This window comes from Mastigoproctus giganteus, chromosome 3, assembly GCF_048544385.1.
Source record: "Mastigoproctus giganteus isolate SK-2022 chromosome 3, ASM4854438v1, whole genome shotgun sequence".
Taxonomy (NCBI): Eukaryota; Metazoa; Arthropoda; class Arachnida; order Uropygi; family Thelyphonidae; genus Mastigoproctus; species Mastigoproctus giganteus.
Window position 1 is genome coordinate 192271923 of NC_143577.1, and position 14927 is coordinate 192286849.

A 14927-nucleotide genomic window follows, 5' to 3' on the forward strand; every position below is an offset into this window, starting at 1 on the left:
CCCTATTGCTGCTTTCTATATTTATCAATGATATTGATGAAGGCATATCAAGCTTAACGTCCATGTTTGTAGATGATACAAAGGTTGGCAGGGTGCTTAATGACAGGAATGACAGTATGCTACTGCAATAGGATCTAGAAAAGTTAGGCAGGTGGGTTGTGAAATGGCAATTGAAGTTTAACATTGACAAATGCAAAGTACTGCATAGGTAGAAGTAACCCCAGAGAAACGTACCAATTGAGTGGTACTACACTCAGAGCAGTGGAAAATGAAAAATACCTGAGGGTAATTGTGCAGTTGGATATGAAGTTCTCTGAGCAATGCAGACAGACTATTAGGACAGTTCATGGAGTTTTGTCAATGATATACAGCAGGGGTGACCAACAAGTTGATCATAGTTTTTTTTAATTTCAGTCGATCATGACTAATTTTAAATATACAGGGTGTTTCAAAAGTGATGGTCAATAATTTAAAGGTGAACTGTACAGACTACAATATGCAAAAGAAGCCTAGTAAACATGGGTCCTTAAGTGAATCGTTTTTGAGATATTGCACATTTCTAGTTGGGATCCACCACTGACTTGTTTGTTTAGGTTACGTTATGCTATGCTCATTCTCTCCCTTTCCCTTCTCTCAGAGCCCTGAGACACAGCAGGAATACTAGTACTTGTCAAAGGATAGTCAATATGGAAAGAGGTTACAGCAACAAAGAGTATGTGGACATGCACTTCATGTATGATAAAGCCAACAGCAGTGCACTCGAGGCTGCACGTTTGTACCAAGAAGCATTTCCACACCGAAGACACAGCCCACAGGTGCACATTCATCAGGGTACATCAACACCTTGGAGAACATGGGTGCGTCGCACATGGAGTACGAGCAGGTAGGTCCAGAAGCATAACACCTGATGTTGAGGAAAGGGTGTTAGAAAGAATAGAACAAAATCCAGGAATTTCAACAAGGAGGGTTGCTCTGCAAGAGCGTGTACTGAGTCATAGCAGTGTGTACCCCTACCATATCTAGCGTGTACAAGGTCTCAGCAATACAGACTATCCTCCCAGAGTGCTCCCATAGTCAGTGGTGGATCTTAACAGAAAATGTGCATTATCTCGAAAACAGTTCATTTGCAGCCCGATGATCAGGGGACCTTTTTTGCTTATTTTAGTTTGTATTTTTCACCTTTAAATTAGTGACCATCATTTTTGAAAAACCCTCTATATAAAATATAGATTCGTCAAAATCTAAATGTTATTATTATTATGTGCCCCTGAACCAACTGACTGCTCTTGGCACCGCACAGCCACTAGGCTTTGCGGCGACAAGAGTAGTAGATATTGTCTAGTGAAAATTCACGCAGTTACATTGTGGAGAGCATAGTGAATGTGTCAATTTCTTATTAACTTAATATTATTAACTGGATAGTACTTATACATTACTTTAATACCCTTTGATTTAAAATGAATACTACAAAAAAGGGTAAAATGTATCATTTTCATCAAGGGTGGGAATTAGAATACTTTTTTATAATGAAAAGAAAAATGTTGTTGTTTGATTTGCAATGCCTCCGTGGCTATACCCAAAAAAGAGAAATTTATAAAGGCACTTCAACACACTCCATGGTAAATACCAATCACATTTTCCGTCTAGTAGTGACCTTAGAAAAAGTAAATTAAAATCCAGATTATTTGCACAATAAAATTTCTTTGTGACAGCTAATTTACAATCTAAAGCAGTAACTGTAGCATCATTAAAAGTGAGTAATCTTGCAAAAAAATGCAAACCATTTTCTGATTGTCAATTCATCACAGGTACATTTTTAGAAATAACAGATTCTCTTTTTTAAAATTTTAAGAACAAAAATGAAATTAAAAGAGTGCTCTTCAAGATCTGCAATTATCTCAAAATATTGTTATGCGATGCATTGAAAAAATGAGTAAAAATGTGAGCGAACAATTGCATGCTCAGATTGCTAATTGTGTGTTCTTTTCTTTACAACTGGATGAATCTACAGACATCAGTGATATAGCTCGATTTCTCGTTTTTATTCGTATGGTTTTCAGTGATTCTGCCACTAAAGAAGAACTGCTGGGTATGGTTTCATTAAAAGAAAGAACTAGAGGTCTTGATATATTTAACGCATTCAAAAATTTTATTGAAAAAATTAACAGATGGAGCTAAAGCAATGGCATCTTAACAGAATCATCCCATTGTGCCAAAAGGATGATGAATTCTCAGATTTTTTGAGTTAAAACTGTATCATCCACCAAGTGTTAGCCAGCAAAAGATTAAATACTGAAAGTGTTATGGACACAGCTTTCAAAATCTTGAATTCCATCAGAGGACAATCTCTTCAAAGGAGACTTTTCAAAATCAACTCGATGAAAATCAACCAGATCTGATATCACACACATATGTGAGGTGGCTGAGACGGAGCAAGTTTCTACAGGGATTTCGAAATTTGCTGAATGAAATTAAAAAAATTTGTTCATCAAAGGGGAGATGGTTATCAGCAGCTACAAGATATGGAGTGGTTGTGTGCTCTGTCTTTTTTTGCAGATTTTACCAGAAATTAAGTCATCCGAACTTGGAATTACAAGGAAAACATAAAAATGTGGATGACATGATTAGTCGTATTTCTGCATATAAATATCAATTTTTGGCAATGGCTAAGGATCTCAAAGAAAAATATTTTGATCATTTTGCAAATATGCAAGATCATTTGCAAAAATATCCTGTTTTTGAATTTAATAGTGAGAAATATGTTCTGAAAGTGATAAAAAAACTTTCTGAAAGTGATAAAGCCCAAGAAACGTATAGGGAAAAAGAAATTCAAAGAAGAAAAAATTAGTCAAGAAACACATGTTATGATGAACCAAAGGCGACAAATGAAGAGCAAGATAAACACTGAAAAGGAGAAAATTGAGTACACTGTTATGCAAAGCCATTAGAAAGAGACTCAGAGAGGACATAAGAAGATTTAACACAAGAAAAGTAGAATAAGCGTTAAGGGAAAACCTCAAAGGATCAGCAGCCATGAGCAGTAATACAGAAAGACAAATGATACTGAAACTGAAGAATGGCAATGGTGTACTTATAAATAGCAGAGAAGGCATAATTCAAATAGCAGAAGACTACTATAGAGAATTATACAAGGAGCGAGGAATGATGCCAGCAGTGGGGAAGATGGATAGCAAATTAGTAACACATACGACATACCCGATATTCTTCCTGATGAGGTAGAACATGCATTGAAGAAAATGAAGAATCAGAAAGCCCCGGGGGAAGATGAAGTTACTGTAGAGTGTTTAAAATTGTGAGGAAGAGATATAACACAAAAACTGGCAAGGCTCTTCACAAAGTGCATTAGAAAAGGTGTGACACCTAAGTAGTGGAATAATGCAATCATAGTTTTGCTACATAAGAAAGGAGATAAATTGGAAATTACAGACCAATTAGCTTGTTATCCCACATCTACAAGTTGTTCACAAGGGTCATTACTAACAGATTAGAAAGAATACTTGATGAGAATCAACCGGAAGAGCAAGGATTCTCTTTAGGACAGGATTCTCAACTATGGATCACCTTCATGTAATATCACAGCTAATGGAGAAAGCAAATGAATATAAAACATCATTATGCCTGGCATTTGTGGATATAGCATAAGGACTCCATACAGCATAAGGCAATGTTTCAGGCACTGGAAAGGCAAAGCATAGATACCCCATATATTATGATTTTGAATAAAATATATGAGAACGCTACCTCTGTATTAGACTAGACCAAGACAGTAGCAAATTTAAAATTGAGAAAGGAGTTCGAAAAGGAGACAATATCTCCGAAGCTGTTTACTGCTGCCCTTGAGGAAGCTTTCAGAAGATTAGACTGGTCGCAGAAAGGAATCAGTGTGAATGGAGAGTACATAAACCATTTACAGATGACATTATGGTCATAAGCCATGATCCCAAAGAATTAGAGGAAAATCTTAATCAGTTATGCAGAGTTAGTAAGGATTTTAGACTAAAGATGAATATGGCTAAAACAAAAGTAATGATGAACAAGTATGCCACAGAAAGAGACATAATGATTGAAGGAGCAGTAATTGAAAAGGTGGAGTCATATACTTATCTGGGACAAGTTATTAGCTGTAATAATGATAAATGGCTGGAAGTCAAGAGATGAATAAATTTTGGATGGATAGCATTCAAGAAATATAGTCACATACTGAAGAGCAATATCCCAGTTTGTCTGAAACGTAAAATAATGAACCAGTGTATACTCCCCACCATGACTTATGGAAGTGAAACTTGGGCACTCACCAAAAGAATGGAAGAGAAGCTGAGAACTACACAGCAAAGAATGGAATGAATTATATTGTGAATCAGACTGTTAGATAAGAAGAGAAACACATGGATTAGGCAGCAAACTAAAGAACTAAAATGGTCTTGGGCAAGACACATAGCTCGAAGACATGATGACAGATGAACTAAGAAAATAACAGAATGGTACCCAAGAGGAGCTAGAAGAAAACCTGGAAGATAACAACGGCGGAGATGGATAGATGAAATTCATGAGTTTGTGGGTAGTAAATGGATGGCCATTGCACAAAACAGAAAGAACTGGAAAGTTGCTAGAAAGGCCTTTATCCTGCAGTGGATTGAAAATGGATGATGATAGATATGAAACAAATTGTAGAAAAAAATCGCTGAGATTTTTCATATGGAGAAAATATTACTTCAAAATGAAATTATTATATTGCAAAACGATATCTTCCTAAAAGCCATATCATCAGAAAAAGACTTTTGGAAATATGTTTGCCAAGAAAAGTACCCAAATGTAAAAAAATGCAGTAAACTTTTAAATTCCTGTTTTGGTTCCACATATCTATGTGAATTAGCCTTTTTGTATTTGAAACATACAAAGATGAAGAATCACTCTATTCTTATGGACTTGAATACAGAAGATTCTTTATGGTTGGCCTTATCACAGTATATCCCCGATGCTGAAAGCTTTGCAGATGACATGAAGACACAAACTTCACATAAATTAAAAATTTTAAATACGTATGAATTTAAAATAAGAATTCTGAATTGTATTTAATTTTAAAATTTATAAAAAACATTTTTCAATATGTGATTAACCATGTGCAATGAAATTCTTGAGGTGGTAGATTGCATCACAAATTACGTTGGCTGCCCCTGATATACAGGAATTTTGCTAGCAGAGATAAGGAGATGATTATCTCATTGTATAAGGCAACGGCTTTATACAATGTATGGCAGTACTCAAGATATGTCAGGCCATATCTTGAGTACTGCCATACAAGTTCGCAGGCCTCATTTTCGGAAGAACGTAGTGCTGCTGGAATGGGTACAGAGAAGGTCAATGAGATTGGTGAGGGGAACAAAGGGGGTGCTCTTACCAAGAAATGCTTCAGTTCTGCAAATTGCAATGTTTGGAGAGTAGGCTTTGAATGGATTGAGCAAGCTCACGCTGATGGGATTCTTTCTCTTGTTCAGACTATGCACATAAGAGGGCACAAATTCAAATTGAGGAAGGACAGTTGCAGAATAGATGTGCAGAAGTTTGCTAGAATAAACTTCCATCTGTAGTTGTGGAAGTTGATAGCTTAAATAAATTCAATGAAGAATTAGACAAACTATTGGGGGGATGGAGGCAGGATGAATAGTTGAAATGGGAAGTGTTGGGGGTTTTTTTTTGGCTGATGATGTATAAAGCTTGCTTTCTTGCATCATTTGCCACTACTAATGCTAATATTAAAATAAAGTTTTCAGCCTTGGAACTTTTTTTTTATCCCACTTTGTTTTCTTGTTGGGTACAGTTGTTTATTTGCAGTGATAGCTTCACTATATGAGAGATCATTACCATTTATGAAAGGCATATTTATGCACCAGAAAAAAATTTGACTGCTGTGAATTCTTAAAGAAATAGGCAAGCTTTTGAGTTTGAAATCCTTTTAGCATCTGTTTACTCCCCCTCCCCCACCCTCAAATAAAAAGTTCAAAATGTTTTTACTGAATATGACCTGGCAATATCCTTTCATGAAATAATAAAACTTTTCTTACAGGATTTCAAACAGCATCTATATGCTTGAAAACTTTAGGAGGCTTCTTACAAAAACAGAACTAAACTAGATATACTTTATTGATGAAAACGAGAAGAACCTGCAACCATGTATATATATATGAGGTAATATATATATTTTGTAAATAAAATATTTGGAGCAAAAATTTATTTTTTATCATGGAGAGGAATGTTAGGATAGAAATAAACAGGAATATCAGACTATGCAAAAATTAAAAAAAAAAAAGGAGAAAAAATGCCAAAGAATAAATAAACAATAAAAACAAGTGATACTTGAAATTTATTTGTAGCTAGCCACCTGGAATGTTTATAACCGAAAACCTCAGACTGTGGGGAAAAATTAATAAATTAAAGAGAAAAAAAAATGTGGCCAATGAAGGCCAAACTAAAAAATAGTACAAGCAGAGAATAATTGATTTTAAACTTTTCTTTAAAATACAATAAGAAAAGTATTAAATTGTTGTAAAATAATAGAGCATAAGTCCCAAACCTGAAGAACTATTTTTTCCTCTGCTATAGTATGGCCAGATGATTGTGCAAAGCCTTTTTTGTCTTCTGATGCAATGAGAACTAAATAGCATAACTGAATCATGCAGGTCCACTAAACAGAATAACAGTAACACCTTGCTGAATGCATTTAACATATTTATTTAATTTAAAAAACTAAAGAATAGCAACACAGAATTTAGACATAACCATATGTTGTGATCCTTTTTCGACATCTTCGATTGTGGTAACTGAAGTAAGCTGCTAAGCCACTGACTTACGTGCTTCTTATAATCCTGTCACTAGCTTCGCAGCCATGCCAGTGATAACAAAAGGATTATTGGCTGCATGTAATTCAGTAGTTATCAGTTTTCCCCTTTCCCCAATTTTCTCCCTTTAGTTACCGCAGTTGAAGATCTTAAAGAAGAGATCATAAAGTGTGATTATGTCTCAATTCTGTATTGTTGTTTAGCTCTCCAAATATCTGTTAATTACATAGCAAAGCACTTTACTTTGTTGCTTTTACCAGTACTTAATGAACACTGAGAGGCACAAGTTTGATATAGAAGTTCACCAGTTCATCAAGTTACTGCTAGGGATAGAGGTATGGTAGAGTGGGAGAAGACAGAGTGGTTATCAATGGACACTACTTTTTGTGGATGGACTAATGTCCATTTGAAGCAAAAATTTATTTTTTATCACAGAGAGGAATGTTAGGATAGAAATAAACAGGAATATCAGACTATGCAAAAATTTAACACAATCATCTGGCCATACCAGTCGAGTTCCCCAGTATTCAGTGCAGGGCCAATTGTTGTTTTCTGGAGTTATTAATGATATTGATGAAGTTATATAAGTCTTAATGGCTAAGTTTGCAGATGTTGTAAAGGTTGGCATGGTGGTTTGCTCTTTTACAATTACCTAGTGAAAACCTAAAATGGTGATATACCTATCAGCCCATTAATAACAAAATATCCATAACCTGTGAGAAAGGTACAGAAGAGGTCAATTTGCATACTGAACTGGAATGAGACAAAAATACAACAATGGCCTGTATAAGCATAGAAGCCTGCTGCTTTTCTTTACATTCTTTGCCAAAAACTTCTCATAATCTGCCTTAGCTTGCCTAACTTTTGTGACTTGATTACAGACTAATTTATATATGACAAAGGTTCTATGTCACTTAATTTATATGCATCCCATGCACTTTTCTTCATCTGACATCCACTTAGGTCTAAGGCGTGAACAGTATTTCTTTGTTTGTATGAAAAGCCTATTGGCTTCTTTATTTCCCTGATTACTTTCCTTTTAGAATTTGCTGTTGGTAACATCATCAGTTGGTCCCACTGCACACAATTTAAAAACTGTCTGAGACCTCTGTAGTCACCTTTACGAAAGCAAACGCCTTTACCCTCGACAGTAGTTATGTCTTTAATTAAATTCCACATTACTACACTGTGATTGCTACCACCCAGCGAGTCTTTTACCGGAAGATTTTTAATGCATAAAGAATCACTGCTGATAAACCAGATCAAGAGTATTGCTTTCTCTTGTTGCCTCTCTAACATACTGCTGTAGAAAACAGTTGTCCAAGGAATCCAAAAAAATCTTGCCGGTGTGTGAGCAACCAATCTACAAATTTCATTCAACATCTGAAAAATTAAAATCCTTCATTGAGACATTTCTGATTTGCTGGCCCACTATTTCCCTGTCTAGCTGTTATGTATAGTCATCAAGCTTATAACACACTCCTACTCTCAATTTTGTTTTTCTAGTGTTTATATCACACCAAACTGACTCAACATTGCATTCATCACCCAGGTCAACTGGATGCACTGCGTACATTTAATATTCTTCTTAACATAACCCCCTTTGCCTCCTCCTGTATACATTGTATTCCCCACATTCAAATTCAGCATCACTTATAGACATAAGTGGCACCATGTCTCTGCTGTTCCTACAATATCTGCATTTGACAACTTAATCAGTACTTCAAATCCATCAAATTTATTTACATTGCTCCTAGCATTAGTGTATATCCAAATATACATGCACGTGTTCTTACTCTTAGTTACCCTAACACAGCCCTTCTATTCATTTGTTCTGTGATGACCCACAGCTGGACCTGAAATTCCAGACACCTTGCTTTCCAGTCTGCTGCATGTACTAATAGTAGCAATGCAAGAATCACGTTCAACTCTACCTGCAGCGCTATTTTAAACTATTAGTTTGTATATCCCCCAGGCTAGGAGTTTTCTGACCCACCTATCGCTGCCCTTGAGCCTTGCACATTCTCTCCAGGGCTGAATTGATTGACAAGGCTCTCAACATATTCTCCCTCCTACCATATCTGGACAGAATTGCAGACACTTTCAAATTCAATCCTAACTTGTGACTTTTTACCAACATTGCCATTTACTTGTTAAGTAAATCCTCAGATCTCGTACTCTTGATGTTGTTAGTGCCATTGTACAACAATATCATCTTTTGTGCCCTTAAAAGATACCTTCTCCACAACATTATCTACTTTTGCCCCTGGCAGACATACTCTGGTCCTGTTCCACCTATTCTTGCACAACACATTTCCCTATTTCCCTGACAATAGAGTCACCAACCATAACTAGCTCCTATGGGACAAGCACATTCTGCCTTGACAATTGCCACTGTGTTGTCTAATGCACAAGAATGAGCTCTGCTGAGAGCAGAGTAGGGCAGCTGAGAGCTTTATGCCCCCCCCCATCATTTTAATTCCTTCTAGCACATCTACCCTACTCTTCAAACGCTCATAAACACCCATCAGAACAGTGAGCTGGAGTCTAATTTTTTCACACTCTTTGTGCCTAGCACACACAACAAAGACATCCTTGGCTGAATCATATCCTGTTCCAGAGAGGCCTGCAAACATTTCACAAGTTGTACATTTTTTTAGGCAGTGATGCATTGGAGAATTGCCCCTTCAATTCTCCCCTTAGTCACAGCACTCCTGCTACTTTGTGCCTGTTGCTTTGCTGCTCTAGTCTGGGTCAGGATTTCCATTTAAATATAATTTAATTGATTAACATTGAAAATTAATAAGATTAATAAATTTAATTGATTGGCAATACTACACTAAGCTAATAGATTCCTAAATGCAGTGATATATACAGCCATTTCCCGACTTACGTAAGAGTTGCGTTCTGCGGAACTCTACGTAAGTCGGAACTTCCCCTAAATGCTTATGCAGCACTCGCACTTATGTGTGCTGAATTTCATTGAAGCAAAAAAGAAATGTTCAACGAACATGTAAATAGAATTATTTATTCAATTCTTTTATCTTATGCACAGGAAAAATTACAAAAATTTCAAAATTATAAAATTACAAAAAGAGAGAGGAGACAGGCATAATGTCAGCAAGTTTTACCTTTTGAGCGTCGTTGCCAGAATTAACTCTCCAGCTGATAAGCACGCCTCTGCAAAAGTTGAGAGCTGTAGAGATTTAGAATGGGTTTTTTCCAACACATCACAAAATTTCTCTGCAGCTGTGGAACTGGCACTGGCAACTTCACTGCATACTTTAATGTTTTTGAAACCAGTGCAATGCTTGAACGTATTAAACCACCCGTTGCTTGCCATGAACTTGCCTTGGGGTTTGCCGTACTTATCCTTAATGTCTTCATAAATACTTCTTGCTTTTGCTTGAATGGCCATTGGACTCAGGGGCACTTGCTTCTGAATGTGATTTTCCATCTTCGATACAGCACCTGAATGCTGTTTTGTAATCACTGTTGATCTTAAGTGCGTTGATCCTTTGACATGTTCTTTTATACGCGCACTGTCCCTTAAAATAGTATTCACTGTTGAAGCAGCGAGACCTAATTCCGTGCAATAGATGACAAACTTTGTCCTGCTTTGTTCTTCTTAATTATTCATCTTCATTTCTAAATCAATTTTGTTTCGTTTCCTAGCACTGCCAGCACTTGCTTTCCATTGGTCCCTTTCCCTTCACCATTGTAATAAGTAAATAGGAATGAAGAGAAGATTCTGAAAACTTGTTTGTTTTCAGAATGATTGAAGATTTCAGTGAAGGGGAACTCATTTCACCACAATATCGTAATGTAAAAACCCATACAATTCCGGTTATCGGTATTATCACAAATGCAATAAGATCGAGTTTACTACCCGTTTATAATAGGTTGCGCTAACAGAAAAGCCCAATAAACCAAAAAGTGCAAATTGTTTTTATTGTTTTATGGTAGTGACCTCCAGAAATGTGTTTTAGAAAAATATCACAAATGCAGTCAAAACTGATTCTTATAACGGAACATATAATAACAATGAAAGTGTAGTGCAATTTCCATTATAAATATGACCTTTTAGAGAGATAATAGCTTAGTTATCATCAAACAGATGTAGCGAAAATTTCAACTTCCAAGATCTTGGAACGAATTAACAAAAAAAATAAATAAATAAATAAACAATGTGTTGTTGGGTTCACATTATGATATTTTCATGATACCTCCATTTATTCCTACGGGATGCAAAATACATTTCAAATACAAACTTAAAAAAAAAAAAAAAACATTTCCACGTTTTTTTATTTTAAGTTTGCACTGGCCGGAAAAAAACTTACGTAAAGTTGAATTTCCATAATCAAGTATTACATAAGCCAGGAAGTGCCTGTATTATGCTATCTAGTTTTATGTTATACCTTACACTATCAAGTTCAAAATGTACATTACACAGTATTATCATTAACGATTGCAATGTTAAATTAGTTCTATTCTTGCTAAAAAGTAAAAATTCCTTAGATAAACACAAAAGATATATGCCCAAAATGCGAGTAGAACCTTCAAGCCACTTCTTTATCACAATTAAAACTCTACTAATCCTCTGCACTACTCGTTACATGCTACAATATTTGAGCCAAAACACCAATACAATAGGGGTACATATAGTAAGTTGTGACTTACAGAATTACCAACTAAATTTAAAAATATGCTAACGAACAAGATAAGACTATTTAAACTAATTGTAAAACACGATTTAATATGTTAATTAATCAAACAGGTAGTAAAAATTTTCAAAACACTTATCTGTTTCCACGAGCATAATATGTCTTGGCACTTAAATCTTGTGCCTGTGAATGTACCGGCACAACTTATTGCAAAGGTAAGTTTGCTGCTCTGCTGTGAGAATTAGGACCATTGCATTCTCGATATAGTTTAAATCCTTCTAGCTGCAACAACAGTTTAAAGAACAAGGTAATTATGCATGCAGGTAAAAAGAGAAAGTCACCATTTTTTGCATAGATTCCTGAAGGCAAATGTGATCCTTGATATGAGTGCTGGATTACTGTCCTAATACTTTCGAATTATAAAATTATTTTATTTTTTTTTTTTTTTTGTGAAATGTGCCTCATTTCACAAAAAAAGTAAAGAAATTATAATTAATAAAGAAATCCAGACTTTCAGAGTTTACTGTATTAGGGTTAAAATTACTTAATTTCTATGTCAACAACTTGGGTGACAATGCAAATTGACATAACAGTACAAATGTTCAAATAATTATTAAAACTGGAACATTGATAATATTTTTAAAGAAAGCAGAAAACATTTTTTTTTTTTTTTGATTTATGGTTTTTTTGTTTTTTCTAGATATAGTATTTCAGTTTAGGAAGTGGATGCAGATACAGTACTTAAAGGTGTAAAATAAAAAAATGTCTTTATATTGTGACGTGGAAGTTATCAGGGGGAATACTTTCACTATTGTTAAATTAATGATACTTTTAAAATGTCATGTAATTATGGTTAGTATTACAAAATATTTAATACAGCTTAAGTAAGAAGTAATTCAGAATGAAACTAAACAATTTAAGGACTACTTCGCATGGCACCTACTTTAGTTATTACTCAATTAACGCAGAAAGATTGTTTTTAAGATGCACAGTTTTAGTATTACGTATTTAGTTTTAAAAAGTTTTAGAAGTTTCCCAACCAAGAGGATCAGTAATACCTTTTAAAAAATACAGCCACACAAAACATTTTGAAAATATACATTCATACTTTCCAACACTTTTATATTGATGGTTCAACTGTTGATGATCCTGCTCAGGTAGCTAACAAACAATGAATATTTTGCATCAACATTTACATATGAGGAGTTATTCAGGGAGGGAAATACCAGTGGTGTATTAAACTATGGTAGTGAGTTAAATGATTTTTTAATAACTGAGAGCAAAAGTGGAGGAGAAATTGTTGAAGATAAACATAAAAACAGCACCTGGGGTAGATGGGATCTATCCAGTTATATTAAAGGAGGCAGCAAAGGAAGTAAGCAAACCCTTAGCCATAATTATGAAAACTTCCTTAGACTCAGGAGAGGTACCCATGGACTGGAGATGTGCAAATGTGACCTCAATCCACAGAGGAGGATCAAAGGGAGACAGGTAATACAGACCTGTTAGTTTAATTTATGTTCCAGAGAAATTAGTGGAGGCACTGGTTAAAAAAGCATTGCAGGATCATCTAGACAAGACTTCATTTATAGCTCAGACACAGCATGGGTTTGTTAAGGGGAAGTCTTGTCTGACCAATTTGATTGGATACTATGGTGTGGTCACAAAGGAACTGGATGCAAAAAACAATTTTGATATCATATACTTGGATCTTAGGAAAGCTTTTGATACTGTTGCACATGGAAGACTACTGTACAAATTGGAACAGTATGGTATTAAGGGCAAAATGCTGCTATGGATAAAGGGATGGTTGAGTGGGAGAAGACAGACAGACAGAGTGGTAATCAATGGACACTGCTCTTCGTGGAGTTCCCCAGGGTTCAGTGTTGGATCCATTGTTGTTTTCTGTATTTATTAATGATATTGATGAAGGTATTTCAGGCTTAATGTCTAAGTTTGCAGACAATACGAAGGGTGGCAGGGTTGTTAATGACACTAATGACAGTACACTACCTCAACAGGATCTAGAAACATTCAGCAGATAGGCTGAAAGGTGGCAACTGAAGTTTAACATTGACAAATGTAAAGTACTACATATGGGTAGCAGTAACCCCAGAGTAACATATCAACTGTGTGGTACTACACTCTGGATGATAGAGAATGAAAAGGACTTGAGGATAATTTTGCAGTCAGATAAGAAGTTTTCTGAGCAGTGTAGACAGTCTGCAAGAGTAGCTCATGGTGACTTATCAATGTTATATAGGAATTTTGTTGGCAAGGATAAGGAGGTGATTATTTGCTTGTATAAGGCAGTGGTCAGGCATCACCTTGAATGCAGCATACAGTTCTGGAAACCTAATTTTAGGAAGGATGTAGAGTTGCTAGAACGAGAACAGAAAAGAGCAACAAGACTAGTAAGGGGCACAAAGGGGTGCTCTTATGAAGAAAGGCTTAAGTTCTGCAAATTGTAGCGTTTGGACACTAGGCATCTGTGAGGTGATCTGATTGAGGTGTATAAGACCTTGAATAGTTTGAGCAAGTTCAGTGCTGATGGGATTCTTCTTCTTGCCCAGATTAACCGCCTGAGTAGACATAAATTCAAATTGAGGAAAGACAATTGTAGAATAGATGTACAGATTTGCCTTTAGCCAGCGGGTGGTTGATTTCTGGAACAAAGTTCCATCTATTGTCGTAAAAGTGGACAGCTTAAATAAATTCAAGGCAGAATTAGACAAACATTTGGAGCAAATGGATGGGTGAAATGGGACAGTTTTTTTTTTTTTTTTGGCTGATGCTGTATAAGCTTGCTTTCTTGCATCATATGCCTCTACTAATGGTAAGTGTTAACACCCCCAGAGTTTTGACTGAGAATCCATCTTTTTAACTCAATTTAATCCTTTCTCTATTTCACATACTAGTCAGAACTATAATTTTTCTTTTTTGACATTTTTGTAAAAAAATTACACATTTTTGGTAAAAAAACAAATTCTGTGAATTTTTTCTTAATTTCAAGTAATGCATACACTGTCAGTTAGCCATTACAAAAAGAAAAAAATAAATAAACATTACATGTTTTCATTTCCAATGCAATACATATGTTACGGCTAAGGAATGATATCCTCTCAATTTAGAAAGGAATAGCCGACCGGGACCGGGCTAGCAGGTGGGTAAAGTGCCTGGCTGGCAACCCAAAGGTCGCGGGTTCGAATCCCGTCTCGTGTTTTGATCACAGTAAAATGCAAAAACTTTAGGAGGTGCATTATGGCCGCAGAAGCAGATGTGCCAACAACAAAAAAAAAAAAAAAAAAAAAAAAAAGGAATAAAGATTAATAAAAGAAATTTAACTTCTTTTATTAATATTTATTGTCCTTTGAAAATGAAACTTAATATCATTTAAAATTATTTT

General features: G+C 35.4%; 1 protein-coding gene across 2 annotated transcripts in view; it reads left to right on the plus strand.

Annotated features, from left to right (window-relative positions):
- Window positions 1-6207, plus strand: part of LOC150088528 (ERO1-like protein beta) — a 176134-nt gene extending 169927 nt beyond the window's left edge. For both annotated transcript variants that reach the window (XM_090369548.1, XM_090369551.1), the window contains one exon: window positions 6086-6207. In XM_090369548.1, coding sequence (XP_090225674.1) covers window positions 6086-6152 — 67 coding nt within the window. In that variant the 3' untranslated portion in view covers window positions 6153-6207. The remainder of the gene's footprint in view (window positions 1-6085) is intronic.
- The last annotated feature ends 8720 nt before the right edge of the window (window positions 6208-14927 follow it).